General features: G+C 40.8%; 1 protein-coding gene across 1 annotated transcript; it reads right to left on the minus strand.

Annotated features, from left to right (window-relative positions):
- Positions 1-642: 642 nt before the first annotated feature.
- On the minus strand, positions 643-1619 carry nkx2.7 (NK2 transcription factor related 7). The gene has a single exon (XM_061766935.1). The coding sequence runs from the start codon at positions 1617-1619 to the stop codon at positions 1158-1160; it is 462 nt and encodes a 153-aa protein (XP_061622919.1). The 3' UTR covers positions 643-1157.
- Positions 1620-14873: the final 13254 nt, after the last annotated feature.

A 14873-nucleotide genomic window follows, 5' to 3' on the forward strand; every position in this document is an offset into this window, starting at 1 on the left:
GCTCATTTAATATGCTAGAAAAATGCTAATTTATTGCTGCGTCATTGATTAAAATGGTACAAACACGGCGCCAGCCAGCCGGCCATGCCCATCGAAGTCCGCTGTGGTCACACGACGCCACCACCATACAAAAAGCCTTTAAAAGCAAACGCCTGTCTCACGTTATACACCCAAACTCTTTTCAAAAGTCTCAGAGCCATGAGTGATTCAATAAATAAAATGATGACCTGACAATGATCTATGTACTGTATAAAGGTAAAATTAAATGAATCTGCACGCACTTACCTCATGCGGCTGCCTTCCTTCTGCAACGAAGCATTAGAGCGATCGATTTTAACAAAACAACCCTACTCAAATGTATCGAACCTCACTATTGGCACTCTTAATCGTCTAAAAAAACCCATCCAGACTTTCAATATTGGCAACAATAGCACCGCAGAACACAAACCCGTTTAATGAGGGAATGTGCTCGTCTTCCGCTGCTGAAATCAGCAGGCTCACGCAGGATTCTGATCTAAATATGGGCGGCCCAAAACCTGGCTGAAAATCAAATATGTAATCAGAAAACAAGCGTAAAATGATTATGGAGTCTATTTTGGGGGGATTTTGCAGACATCGTCTTTAGGTCCAGAACTATGGAATCAGTGGCAATGTTCACAGCATTAGCGAGGTCCTTTAACTGTTTGTCTAACTGTCACTCAAACGTATTGGCTATTTGTGTAACCATCTTTTAGTCTGGCCAATGCTCAAATTAACTAACTAACTAGTTTGTCTAATTAATAAAACTCCCTCTCTGTCTTTCTAATTTAACTTTTCTGATTTAAGTAACTTTCTTTATTTAACTTCCGAACAAATGAACTAACTAACAATTTGTCCAGCGACAGGCAAATACTGAGTGTAAGAGTGTATTAAAATAACATTAATGAATAACGATGTAGAAATTCCCTGTTTATTGTAAACCTTACACGGCACATACATTAAACAAACGAAAGGATGACGTGCATAAAAACAGGACTTCAGAGATCTAGTATTTACTTTTTAAAAGCAGCCAAAACGGACACTCAAATCAGTTCAAATGATCTTTACTTATGTACAAATATCGCATATTACAAATTTGCCCAAGAGCGTGCGTGTACATTTTTATTTCGAGTGCATTGTCAGCAGCCTCTGAGAGCCTCCAGTGCACACATGAAGCCCCCCTCTCTGTTTTTGACATCAGCAGACACACTGTGATAACTCCAACCATACACTCCACTGTTCCCATATCCAACCATGTTGTTATAATGGCCCAAAGTTGCATCGTGAGCAGGCAGGAAAAGCGACGTTGCCCCGCACGGCCTCCCGTTGCGGACCAGTACCGGCACGGGCACCCTCTTGGGTGCCAGCTCCAGATTCCTGTCCTGACTTTGGCGCTTGCACTTGTACCTGCGGTTCTGGAACCAGATCTTGACCTGGGTGGAAGTGAGCTTGATGACAAGAGCCAGCTGCTCCCTTTCCGCCGCCGACAGGTACCGCTGCCGGCGGAAGCGACGCTCCAGCTCGCTCACCTGAGCCCGGGAGAAGAGCACGCGTGGCCTGCGAGAGGACCGACCTCCTTTGGTATCTCCTTCGCTCTGCATACAAGTTTCTATTGACAAACACATCATTACAATGCAATTGTAGTGCAGGCCACTCAACACACTCCTGTAATGGAACATGTCTTTTCTTACTGATTGAACATTAAAACGCACACGCACAGCTTGGGCTCTGGTACCAGTCCTCTCGAGAGGGGTTGGACTCTCTTCCACTCTGGAGTTGCCCAAGGTGAGAGGGGCCGAGCAGGTGTGGGTATACTTATTGCTCCCCGGCTCAGCGCCTGTTCGTTGGGTTTCACCCCGGTGGACGAGAGGGTAGCCTCCCTCCGCCTTCGGGTGGTCCCTGTACGACCGGTGTCAGAGTTTGGTCCGCATTGCCGGCAGTAAGTCGGACTCGTTTCCGGTGAGGGTTGGACTCTGAATGAATGAATGAGGGTTGGACTCTGCCAAGGCTCTGCCCTTTGTCACCGATTCTGTTCATAACTTTTATGGACAGAATTTCTAGGCGCAGCCGAGGCATAGAGGGGGTCCGGTTTGGTGGCCTCAGTATTGCATCTCTGCTTTTTGCAGATGATGTGTCGGGGATGAGATCCTGCCCCAAGTGGAGGAGTTCTAGTATCTTGGGGTCTTGTTCACGAGTGAGGGAAGAATGGAACGGAAGATCGACAGGCGGATCTGTGCAGCGTCTGCAGTGATGCGGACTTTGTATCGATCCGTGGTGGTAAAGAAGGAGCTAAGCCGGAAGGCGAAGCTCTCGATTTACCGGTCGATCTACGTTCCTACCCTCACCTATGGTCACGAGCTGTGGGTCGTGACTGAAAGAACAAGATCCCGGATACAAGCGGCCGAAATGAGTTTCCTCCGCAGGGTGTCCGGGCTCTCCCTTAGAGATAGGGTGAGAAGCTCGGTCATCCGGGAGGATCTCAGAGTAGAGTCGGTGCTCCTCCACATCGAGAGGAGCCAGATGAGGTGGCTGGGGCATCTGATTCAGATGCCTCCCAGACACCTCCCTGGTGAGGTGTTCAGGGCACGTCCCACCGGGAGAAGACCCCGGGGACGACCCAGGACACGCTGGAGAGACTACATCCTTCGGCTGGCCTGGGAACGCCTCGGGATCCCCCCGGAAGAGCTGGATGAAGTGGCTTGGGAGAGGGAAGTCTGGGCGTCCCTGCTAAAGCTACTGCCCCCGCGACCCGACCTCGGATAAGCATACAATATATGTATGTATACACACAGTATGTTTTATATATACAAGGTTTTATTTTACGGTATATTAGTTGTATTTGTGTTTTTGTTTTGTTTTGTTAAAACACAATCATATTAGCAAACAATTTAGTGATGGAAATAATTGTCAAATCGTAAAGTACTTTTGCATGCAACGTTACACACTTGTAATTGTATCTTATATTAAATCGTTTATAATAAATATGACAATAGACTATGGACTATGACTATATGGCTGATGTTTCATGTTTGCACTGAAATGTGCAACTTTATTTAAAATATTAATGAGGTTTAGACTAACTCAAGAAATTACAGATGAACTCAAGAAGTCTTATTTCCGCTTTCGTTAAAGTTCAGTGATCTTATAGAAAAGAATTATCCGCTCACTCTTCCACTTTAGGAATCAAATCTAATTTAATGTCGAAAAGTATTGCTGGTGTAAATATCGCAACACTAATGCTAAATGTGCAGTTTTCAATTCAATTGTATTATTGTGCGTGCACTGCATACTGAGAGGTGATTTTCAAAAATGTTGGTAACCTTATTTGGGTGCATTCATTCACATGAATATGAAAATATTTATATTAGAAACAGCTGTCAGTGCTGCTGCAATGCTGTATACACCAAATCAGTGTTTCTTTTTGTTTTCTAACTATTGATGATGAGGTTGAAAGGACTGTTCGTCATCCAACATCTGGTAGCAGAGGTGCAACTAGTTTCTTACCATGTTTCTTCATGTCATCCTCCACCGCTGCGTCGTGTGTGAAAAGCTCCTTTTGAGTTTCGTGCATGTTGTGAAGATGCACTGGAGCCACTTGGTCAGCCATCAGAACCTCATTTTTAAAGCCACCCTGCTGTTCCAGCTTCAAAATATCCTTGACTGAAAACGGTGTAGACGAGCTGGGATGCGTCATCGCTCTTTTTCACGTGTTATATATAATATTCTTCTTGCTTGATGCTGCCTGACCCCCTGATAGTGAGTGGCAGAGTGGTCCCGAGCAGCTTTTAAACTCATACAAGGGCCCAAGGAAAGAAAAAAAAAAGTTGTCATCTGTCATCTGTTTCCCCCCCCCCAAAAGGAGCCAACAGACAGGCTGCAACACTCTGATCTCCTGCTAAATGCTTCTCACCTTACACCTGAACACACCACACCAGGAGGACTGAATGCATGGGGGTTAGGGGTACACTAATTAACAAATAAGTGGGCTTAATGGTATCTGACAGGCAGTGCGAGTCGGATGACATAAACAATATATCTGCCATTGGGTCCTAATTGTAGACCGCAGACACCGGTTCATCCATTACAAATATTCTGATAGAAATGCTCCATTTTGATTGATGCTGTCATTTTGATTGATACCCATTTAACATCATAACCAAAATATTAGAAACACCTTTCAGTAGTTTTATACACCACTTCAAAATTCAACCACAATCATAAACATTATTCAATTAATACCTCGCTGAAAAACAAATAAACAAGGCAAGATGGAAATTGTATTTAAATGTGTCTATCGCATAAATATTGAACGCAAAGTGTATAAACTACCGGAGGATGAAATTTATTGCTGCTTTCTTTCTTTCTTTCTTTCTTTCTTTCTTATCTTTTTTACTTATGCTTACTATATGTTCAAATAAAGCAATCATTTTAACTAATTTATCAAAAAATGTATCTACATTTGTAAGTAAAATGTTAATTAAAAGCATGGTAGAAAATGTATTTCAATTCATATTTAGAAATTACAATTAAATTAATTAACAGTATGATGGAAATTGTATTTAAATTCATATTAAAAATAGATTACAATTATTGAAATGATTGTGTAAAATGTGTTTACATTTGTATCTAAAATCATTAAAAGCAAGCTGTGAAAATTATTTTTAAATTCACTACAATTTATTGAAAGGATGGAATTTTATAAATTTCTATTAAAAATTATTTAAATTGGTTGAACACAGAAGCAAATGTACTTGAATTTGTATTTAAAGTACATTAAATAAAAAAATGTAATGCAAGAAATCACCATACTGTATAGTTTGTATTTAAAATGGAGAAATTATCAAAGTCAATTAGTACGGTTAGAAAAACTTTATTGCCCATTACACAAAATGGACAATCAAATAACATACACACTATCGTTACTGCTGTTGTTTTAGATTGTTATTATTGTTAGTCTGCTTCTACTATGACCAGTCTTCTTTTTTTTTTTTTTTTAAACACACAAGTATCTGTACTTCTACTTAAGTATAGAGTGCGAGTACTTAAGTCATGGTAGGGAGTGCAAAGTGCTCCAAGAAAGTCTCTTAATTCATGAATTTGTTTTAAAAGGAGAGGATGGATGGAGGCTGGGGGGCACTTAATAATGAGCATGCACGTGTCTCGGGAGGATGGAAGGGGGTGTGTGTGTGTGTTTGTGTGTGTGTGTGGGGGGGGCGGTGCTGTTGGTTGAGTGACGTCTTCGGTGATGTTGACCAGCTTTGCCATCCACATTGTTGTGCAGATACGTTATTAGTGTTGTCCGAGGCCACAACAAACAGAAACACGACACCTGATGTTGTGGAAGTGGAGAGGCGGCGGCGCCAGCCTGCCACGCTTGAGTGACGACGGCACGCAACGCGCACGCACACGCACACGAAGTGCAGCGGATCCTTGTTTTAAAATGACCAATGCACGATAACCAACCTTTATCTTCGCTGGAATAATTGTTATACAAGTTTAGGAGGGAAAATAAATAAATCAAATGTCTTTTTAAACAAACAAAATTAGCGATTTTTCTTTTTTTATTCCATGGGTTTTTATGAAGGAATTAAATAGACACAATCTGAAACAACTGCAGGGAATTTCACATTTCAATAAAACCAAAACTACAATGATTCCCATTATTTATTGAATTAACTTTCTAATTATTTAATCTGGGCATGCACAAAAATATCCACACTATACCACAGTTCATGCATGTCATTATTATAACTATTAATTTGTACTATTATTAACTATAGATACTGCAATAATATAAAAGACGAGGCCTACATTATATAATAATGATAATGTAATGTAATTAGTATTAAGTTTTGACCATTTTCACAGTGGAATAAGAATATCTTTCTCACTGCTAGCCGAATTTTTTGAAGAATCCGTTTGAAGAATATTTGTGATGTGAAATGACATGCTTATGCGCCTATTTGTTAAAATACGATTTTATTTCAGGTATTAGCACATATGGAAAGTATACCTTTACTTTGTGGTAAAATAGTACACGCACACGCACGAATACATAGATAGCATGCATGTAAACAAGCCGATGGTAGCCTGCTACAGCTGGTTGCTCAACTTATTGCAATGCAGTGTTACATTAAAACAAAATGTTATCAGTTTGAAGATTTATGTTTTTGACATGTGCAAACAATTACAAATTTAAAAGAAGATCATTTATTCTGCTTCAGTTTGCTAGTCCAATGCCCAGTTGTTAGCAAACAAGGGATTGGATTATCCCCCCCCCCCCCCCCCCCCCAGTGGTGTATACTCTGCCATGGCTTCAACAAAGCTCCTGAAGCCCAAGCTAACAGGTCAGCTGAGACTGTGAGGATGTGTCCGCCATGATAAAGCCGCTTTATGAATGTGCCTGTGAGTGTGCGGCAAATGATTGACACCTCATCAGTCACGCCTTCTGTCTCTGATTGGTTGATTTTCCTCAGGCACAGTGGTTTCTTAAAAATCCAATTTGAGGTACAAGATGGGGACAGAGAGGGTTGATTTATTTTTTTGATTTTTCAATTTTCTTTTTCTTTTTTACAATAATTGTTTTTAAATCGCCAAATCCCTGAACGTTAATGGAGCAATAGAGGTATTATTGAATATTTACTGACCACAATTTTCCATTACTTCTGATTTCAAATTTGTTGTTAACAATATATAGTATACATAATGAAAATCAAATGCATGGGCAATTCTGTGTACCTAATAATATGATGAGGATATACATGTACTTGATTTTCACGGTCATACCGGCACTTTGAGAGAAAGTTTCACTACGATGTGGCCCATGCCAAAAATTAGTTTGACAGCCCTGCCTACAGAAGCAGCTGTGGGTGTCCAACAACACGTCAAAGCCTTACAGTAACATACTGTAAGACACTGGCTCACTGCTGTATAGCACAAATTGGCTGTACTTCATCATACGGTAAAATACACTATGTGGCTGATAACAGCTGAAAGTCAACCTGACTCATCATGGGATGATATTGTCATAACCCAAATACACTACTTGGACAAAAGTATGATAAGACATCTTTGTTAATGATTTCATCAGTCAAGGTTTAGGGCCCCCAAACACCCTCTAAATGTTTTGTTCCCATTTTGTGACAGCAGGTGGGGTGGGGCCCTTTCTGTTTGACGCACAACTCTGAAGCAAATTTCACAAAGGTGTGCTTGAGTAAGTTGGGCGTGGAAAAACCTTTGCCATCAATTTCAACGGCGATGATTTACAAGCAGCATATTTTCTTGCATTCCCAATTTCTGCGTACAAGATGACCAAATGTGCCAATACTTTTGTCCACGTAGTGTATGATGATGATGACGAGACCAATGGTAGATGGAAAGAATTGGATACATGTTTTGTAATATTGTGACACTAAATTCAAATTTCGAGGTATAACATTGAAGCATTACACATGTAATATTTAAATTGCATGAAAGATCTATTGACATTCATAATGTTGGTCCTATAGTTCTGTTCAGTACACATGCTTGAATGGGTGCAATCTATTTTCTTCCACTAGATGTCTCTGTCATACCAGGTGTGTTCCATTAATGCAGCGAACAGCAAAGCAATAAAAACGATGTGAAACAATGTCATTGATAAAAGTGGCATGACAGTACACTTTTTGTACAATGTCACACTAAGTTGAATGTTTTTTTTTTTTTTTTTTTTTAAATTCACATCAAATAACGTTATCAAACACATGTACCCACATACTTGGAAAAAGAAAAGAAATACTGTGCATGGCCATAAACAGGTCATGGAGTCTCATAATCAACAACAGTATACTCCTTTCGAATGCCTGAGATAAGCTGACAGTGGGTGGATTGGGAGGAATGTAAAAAAACGTCGATCTTTAACAGCATTGATTTTACATTGACCATCTTTTACACCAAGAACCACTTAAAAAATACTTAGCTCTCCAAATATCACCATTATGACCAACATTAAAATAAAATAGTAGCCCTGAGTGTTCATCAAAAGGAGACACGTTTTATTCCTGAAAAGTATACTAATATCAAGTCAAAGTCACTGTAACATTATGCAGTTTGAGAATTAGCCCTCCGCTTAAATATAGGTACAATGGCCTGGAAGTGCAAAACGATATAACAAATTGTGAACCAATTTTACATTTCAGAAAACACATTAACAAAAGCAGAAACACTTTTACAAAAGACAAAACAAATTACAAAAGACGAAACACCCGGAAAGGGAACGTCCCATTTCAGTTCACATTTTTTTAATATCACAAAAGCCTGGTATTTAAACGGGGGTGTATAGACTTTTTATAATAGCTGAATTAAAAATGTTGCCTTTACAAACATACTGTAACAATGTTAACTTTTGATCGACACTGCAATAAAGGAAACACTGCATCGTATTGAGAGCTGCTCCAAATATCTCACTCCTCCCATGTAGCTTCATAATGCTAATCAAGCAGTGTAGTTGTACACCAGTGCAAACTATGCGTCATACACATTTCGAACAATTTACTAAGCATATAAAACTACGAATCCAGAGACAGTTCCGTGTCTTTCGGCTGCCATTCGAAGACTTTCTGCAGTCAAATGTGATCTAATTATCCTGGCCGTCCTTGGGTATTTCCCCACAGAAATGAAGGGGGAATAGTGATTGCTGGCGAGATTGGAGTGGGTCTAATCTTTCGCCGCTATTCCATTTCACCGCACATCTAATTTGTCACAGTGCTGATGAATATGCCACAAGTTCCATGGGAAAGAGAGGGGACATAATGAATGTAAAACACACACGGGGAAAGACGGAGTGAGAGAGGAAGGGGAAGGCCATTGCTGTGCTGTGCTGCACTTTATCACAATGCATTGTTCAGTTGATCCTGTCTAATTGTGCGTGGATCTATTGCTCATGCCTTGACAGTTAGCACAAGAGGTGAAGTGGTCAGAACCTTCTGTGACGCTTATGTCAAAGAAGAGCTTTCATATCTGATTGGATGTGATGCACATCAGTAATCAATGTGAGCCTTGGAGGTACACATTAGGTACACCTGCCTGATGAAATCCAATAGGAAGATGTTGATTGCAATAATAATAATAATAATAATAATAATAATAGGTGGAACAGTGGAATTTTCATATCGTACCTGTACTGTACCGTACGGTAACATATTTTAACGTAGCTCATAGCTTAGCTCATAGCATAGTATAGCACACCACACCACAGCATACCATACCATACCATACCATACCATACCATACCATACCATACCATACCCTACCATACCATGTAACTGAATCTTGGATGGCAGTTTGTCAGATAAAGGTGTTTTGCTGAGCTTGCAAGCTTGATTTTAACCGCTGATCCATAACCATCAGTTCCTGCGTTGATTGGCTGTTAGCATAATCAGCATGCTTGGTAGAAAAGTGACATCTAATGTGATATTCCTCTAAAACCGCAATGGTTTCTTAACAAATTAGACATGTAGCCTTTGTCAGTCAAAAAGTATTTAGTAGTCCATTCTATATTAAACACTCGGCACTCACTGTCGTCTTTACTTTTCTTTGAAATCAGAAATTTCAACAATTCAGTTTTTTTCCCTGTCAATATTCGGTGTTGTGTGTATATTAATGAGGAAAAAAATGACCTTAAATGATTTTAGCAAATGGCTGCAATATAACAAAGAGTGAAACATTTAAGGGGGTGTGAATACTTTCTGTACCCACTGTACACGTAATGCAGAGCCATGCTAGACCATTTTAAATTACAACCACCAAAACAGACAACAAATGACCATTAAATGTAAGCAATATTGTCCTTGTAGAGCCATCATTTTTGACACATCTCTTGCAGTGGATCTAATTAGACACCACGTGTGTACCTAATGTTGTGTCGCGGGCTTTGTTTGTCATTGAGGGGCAAATGAAATCAAATGAGCACATTTTCATGAGCGGCAAGCAGATGGTAAGAATCACATCTGCATAATGATCCTTTCCTGTCATCATTATTCATGTATTCCTCAGCTTGTGACTCTCAGGGTGGCAATACGACAGGGCAGCGCTCCAAGCGACGGGCAGCAAAGTGAACAGGCAGGGTCAGAAATCTGTTTCCAGGCAACGAGGTGTTTCTGTGTCTTTAACGCACCATGCCAGCTGCTATTAAAAGTGACACCAGTGCGGCCTTGGAGGCACACACACAAGCAAACACACACACACACTCGGTGCTGTGTTAAGACGGCCAAATTGGAGCCTTTTCCCTCCCTACCGATCAAAGTCAGCATGCCAGATTATTGGATGCCTCGAAATGATTATCCCAAGGGATTATCTTGAGGTGTGGGGTGTGTTAAGACTGATTTTTCCTCCCTGATCTGCTCGGAAAACAAACGTGGCAAACGATCTTAAATGTTAAACTTGTTCAATGTTTATGATCGCAAATACTGTGTGTATGTGCATGCTCACCACGTGAAACAGAATGATAGCCAATTAGGAAGCGGTCTGAAGGTTGGGGGAGGAGAGCGTTTGTCGGTAGAGACATCGTTGTGTGTGGTGTGCAATGTTGATCATCTCAAGTACACCACACACTATGAGAGCGGTCAGAACACACTGGCCGTCAGGAGCATCATTCAGAATAACCTCTCAGATATGCAACTGAAACGCTCCCGAAAATACAAGGATTTTCTTCAACATAGTTTCTTTTGTTTTGTTTTGTTTTTTCACTGTCCTGTTCAGCTGCATGGCCATGCAAAATGGTGTATCTGTATTCATTTTGTGCTGGAACGGTTTTGCTGTTATTTTTTATGATTATTTTTTGTTGCTTATTCGTATGTTTATTGAAAATACAGCTGGACAGAAAAGGGTATTAGGGGACAAACAGAGGGACAGGACGGACAAGGGGAATAGGGGTGTGAACCACAGCAGAACGATCGTTAGACAGTCTAAATATTTGACTACAAGTAACATTACAAAGTCAAATTGGGTTCTTATTTGTGGACGGAGGACACCCGGTGAGAACATGCAACAACTAAGCAAAAGACAAGATGAGAGAGGACAGAAAAGGGCAGGACGTGGATGTGGAAAATGAGCAAGGCAGTGCTACTGATGAGTGGTGCGGTGGAATGCTTTTATAGTGTCTAAATAGCTGTGAGAACCTGTGAGTTGATATCAATCTGTTTGTTAGTTGTCCCAGCATAAGCGATTCAAGCCTGTATCGTGTCCCTGGAGTTTATTATTGACTGAACACCATATCACATGCATGTTAGTCAACTGGTGTACGGAGTTGCTGTATCGGCACACCTAGGAAGGGCGGGCCCGGCCCCCTCCACCCGCAAGGGGATGCCGAGCCAGCACGCCAATCCCGTGGGGGAATCAACACTGGTTACGTTTGGAAATTCACTCCAAGTGGGCTCTCTACACTCTGGAACCTCTGGAAACTCAAGAGCATTGTTGGAGCGTGCCGTTCAGTTCTTTAGAGCGCCACACTCTGGGAGTGCGGGAGCGCACTCCCGCCACTCTGACTGAGGGGACAGAGCAGGACGATATGTTTACAGCCAGAACTGACACATTCAATATGGCACACGCAATGACATATCCGGGCCAATGGCCAACACGCTCATTCGTAAATTCATAGAAAATGGAGCGCGCTCTGCCTCTCTGAACACTGCACTCTCAGAGTGCCTTGAGAGCGTCAGATTGAATTTCCGAATTGACATGTGCTGCTTTTCTTATTAGCACCATCTTGTGGCATCTTGAAGCACTTCAGTCGACTGTGTAATGTCTGTTTTATGCCCCTCGGCCCTCATATGTGCCACGGTAGTACTTTCTTATTGAACAGGGCTTTGGCGCCATCTTTTGGCATCTTAGTGCCCCACACCAAGCGATGTGGCCAAACCCGACTGAAATCTTGCACAGTGTGCGGGGTTTGGCAACTGGTTTTCATGAGCGGTCGATCCCTCGGTAACTGGTTTTGCAGCGATTCAAATTTTTATTCGCCGTTGCACAATGTCGCAACATCGCAGATTGCAGCCAATCAAATTGCACATAAGCTTTCTCACACACTAAAAATACATTTCTAAATTTTAAGCTACCGAGACCAAAATGGCTGCTGTGCCACCACCAAACCATACAAATACAGTATATAAAGGCTACATATGTTGTTTTATGACAATACTTAACTTATTAACTTACTTTATTTATAGTTTCATATGTACCTGTGAATGGAAAAGCGAAGCTTGCAATCATTGTCGCCAAAATGAACACGAGCCATGTGCGTCATACGCCTAACACATTCAAGTAAATGGGAGCGAGCTAAGCCTGTCAATATATCCCCACGCGAGCTGGGCCCGTAGATGAAATCGCTCATTGTGCGAGTGTGAGTCGCCAACTGTCATTTTTTTTGCGATGGTCCAGCCCACGTGGGGTTCGGCCACAACCCTTGGTGTGATGCGGGCTTCATGCCATTTCAGAAAGAATGCAAAAACCATGAGAAGGTCAGATTTTTTTTTTAAATGAAAAGCTTGGGATAAGTTCCACAAAAAGAAAACAAAAAAAAAACGTGAGAAGGATAATTTGTGGATAGCGAAGCCCAAATAGGCTGATGATTATTGGATACTGAAATGTTCTCTGAATAAACAATTCAGTAGAGTGTGTGAGTGTATTTCAGTTATGTGTGAGAGGTAATCATGAACTTTGTCCCTGGGCCCTCATTCGTGCCATTTTTTTTCCTCATCATGTGTGGGATTGTTCACATAAGAAAATGGTTAAGATGTTAAAAATCGGCAAACATGTAGCATGCTTTATTGATGAGTGAATGTCTCCTTAACAAAGGAAGATGCTAGCATTGGTGTACAGAACTCCAGCATCACCTATCCATGAGGCAGGCAGTTCTGGTTGGGGAGCGGGCTGATGAGAAAGCCCCCTAGGACTCTCCTCTAAATAGGCATGAAATTATATCTGCCTCTGACTGAGATTAGTGTCCATGCAGCTTCTCTCTTGTCCTCGGGCCCTTCCACCAAACAGCCACTTTGCAGTTTCAGCTCGCTCATGTTCAAGTTGAAGAAAGTTCATTTCCATCAGGAGGTGCTCGGCGTCCTTGATCCGCCTTCATGAGTCCAGCTGGATTTGTCACACATACCGAGCGCTCAGAGGATGTGGTAAACCACAGCCGTGTCATGCGCGGATAATTTGCGCTTAATAGAAAGAAGCGGAGAGCGCTGGATGCACTTTCAGTTTCAGTACATACATAGATTTCACAGAACTTATTGAAAACCCCTCACTGGCAAGTCCCCCGGCTGCGCCTGCACAATGTAACGCACGTCAGCCCCACAGCAGCCTCGGACTGAATTCTGCTTATAAGATGCCTATAAAAGTCCAATTGTTGTTGACTCTCTCAGAACGTGGCTACTTTGTCTTTATTTTGGAGGTCACGGGGACTGTGCTGTTATAATCAAGTGCATTGTGTGTCGACATTCTGCCTCACTCTTTTTTTCTTTGTCCACCGCGTATGAAATTCTTCACTCTGAAGCTGGCACGACGGTTGTGATCAAGCGGCACATCCTGCACAATTAGGACAAAGGGAGGCTTTTACAGGACATTGTAAAGAGCAAACGGAAGCACAGCTGAGGGGCTTTTTTTTCAACCAGTGTGATCACGTTTTCTTCCAAGGCAGGAACTGTGCTCAAAGAACCAGTGTCTAGCTCCACTTAGGTCCACAAGTACAGTATTTGGACAATGACTGGCTTTTGGACTTTAAGCAACTTGCCTTTATACTGTGCTCATAAAAAGTCTACACACCCCAGCTGAAATGTTAGAAATTTGTATGCAAAAAAAAAATTAGACCAAGATAAATCATTTAAAAAATTCTTACACCTAATGTGACCAATAACTAGCGCAATTGAATTGAATATAAAAAAATAAATAAATATATATATATATATATATATATATATATATATATATATATATATATATATATATATATTTATATATATATATATACTAGGCTCCAGCACGCCCACGACCCTAGTGAGGAGAAGCGGCTCAGAAAATGGATGGATGGATGGATGGATATATATATACTGTATAAATATAAAATATATATAATGTTCTCACTTTAAATCTATCTCATCTGTGTATATCTTTCCATGACTATGCATTAAGGGCAGATTCCACTTTCTGACTAAGTGGTTTCTATTTAATACAGAGCAGTGATACCTTGAATCCCCTTTGAAGAGATTTCCTGGATTCATGTTCCTGTCAGGGGAACATTAGTTTATCATTAAAAGGTGGGCATGACTGACGTCTGCTGTTTTTTTCATTGTATTTAGTATAAAAATCATATAGTTCAGTGGCTACTTGGAAAAATCTTTGTTTATGGAGTGTGTTGTGGCAAGACACCACCATTTTTTTAGTGGAGAGCTCATGTTGCTGGAAACTAGTCCAGTTTGAACGTGATATAGTGTTTAACTTTCCCACTCTTGTCTTGTGAGATAATGGCAACTCTAAGTGTTACCATTTGGACTTTTCTGATATAGAAACTCAATAGACAAAGGTATAGTGATACCTTGAGATACGAATTCATTCCATGACCACACTCGTAACTCAAAATCATCAAATCATTCTTCCCCATTGAAATGAATGGAAATGTTATTCATCAGTTTCAGCCCCCCCCAAAAAAGCAACATTTTTGGTCATGTGTATTTTAATTATGAAGAAAATATATAGCAACAGAGGAAGTTTAACAACTCCTCAGCAGTAATATTATTCATTCCTCGCAGCGGATAAAGAATATATGCCTTTATTTTTGTGTTCCTCCAGCGTTTGTGTTCAACTAAGCATTTTTTAAAGGTTTA

This window comes from Phyllopteryx taeniolatus, chromosome 3 (assembly GCF_024500385.1).
Source record: "Phyllopteryx taeniolatus isolate TA_2022b chromosome 3, UOR_Ptae_1.2, whole genome shotgun sequence".
Taxonomy (NCBI): Eukaryota; Metazoa; Chordata; class Actinopteri; order Syngnathiformes; family Syngnathidae; genus Phyllopteryx; species Phyllopteryx taeniolatus.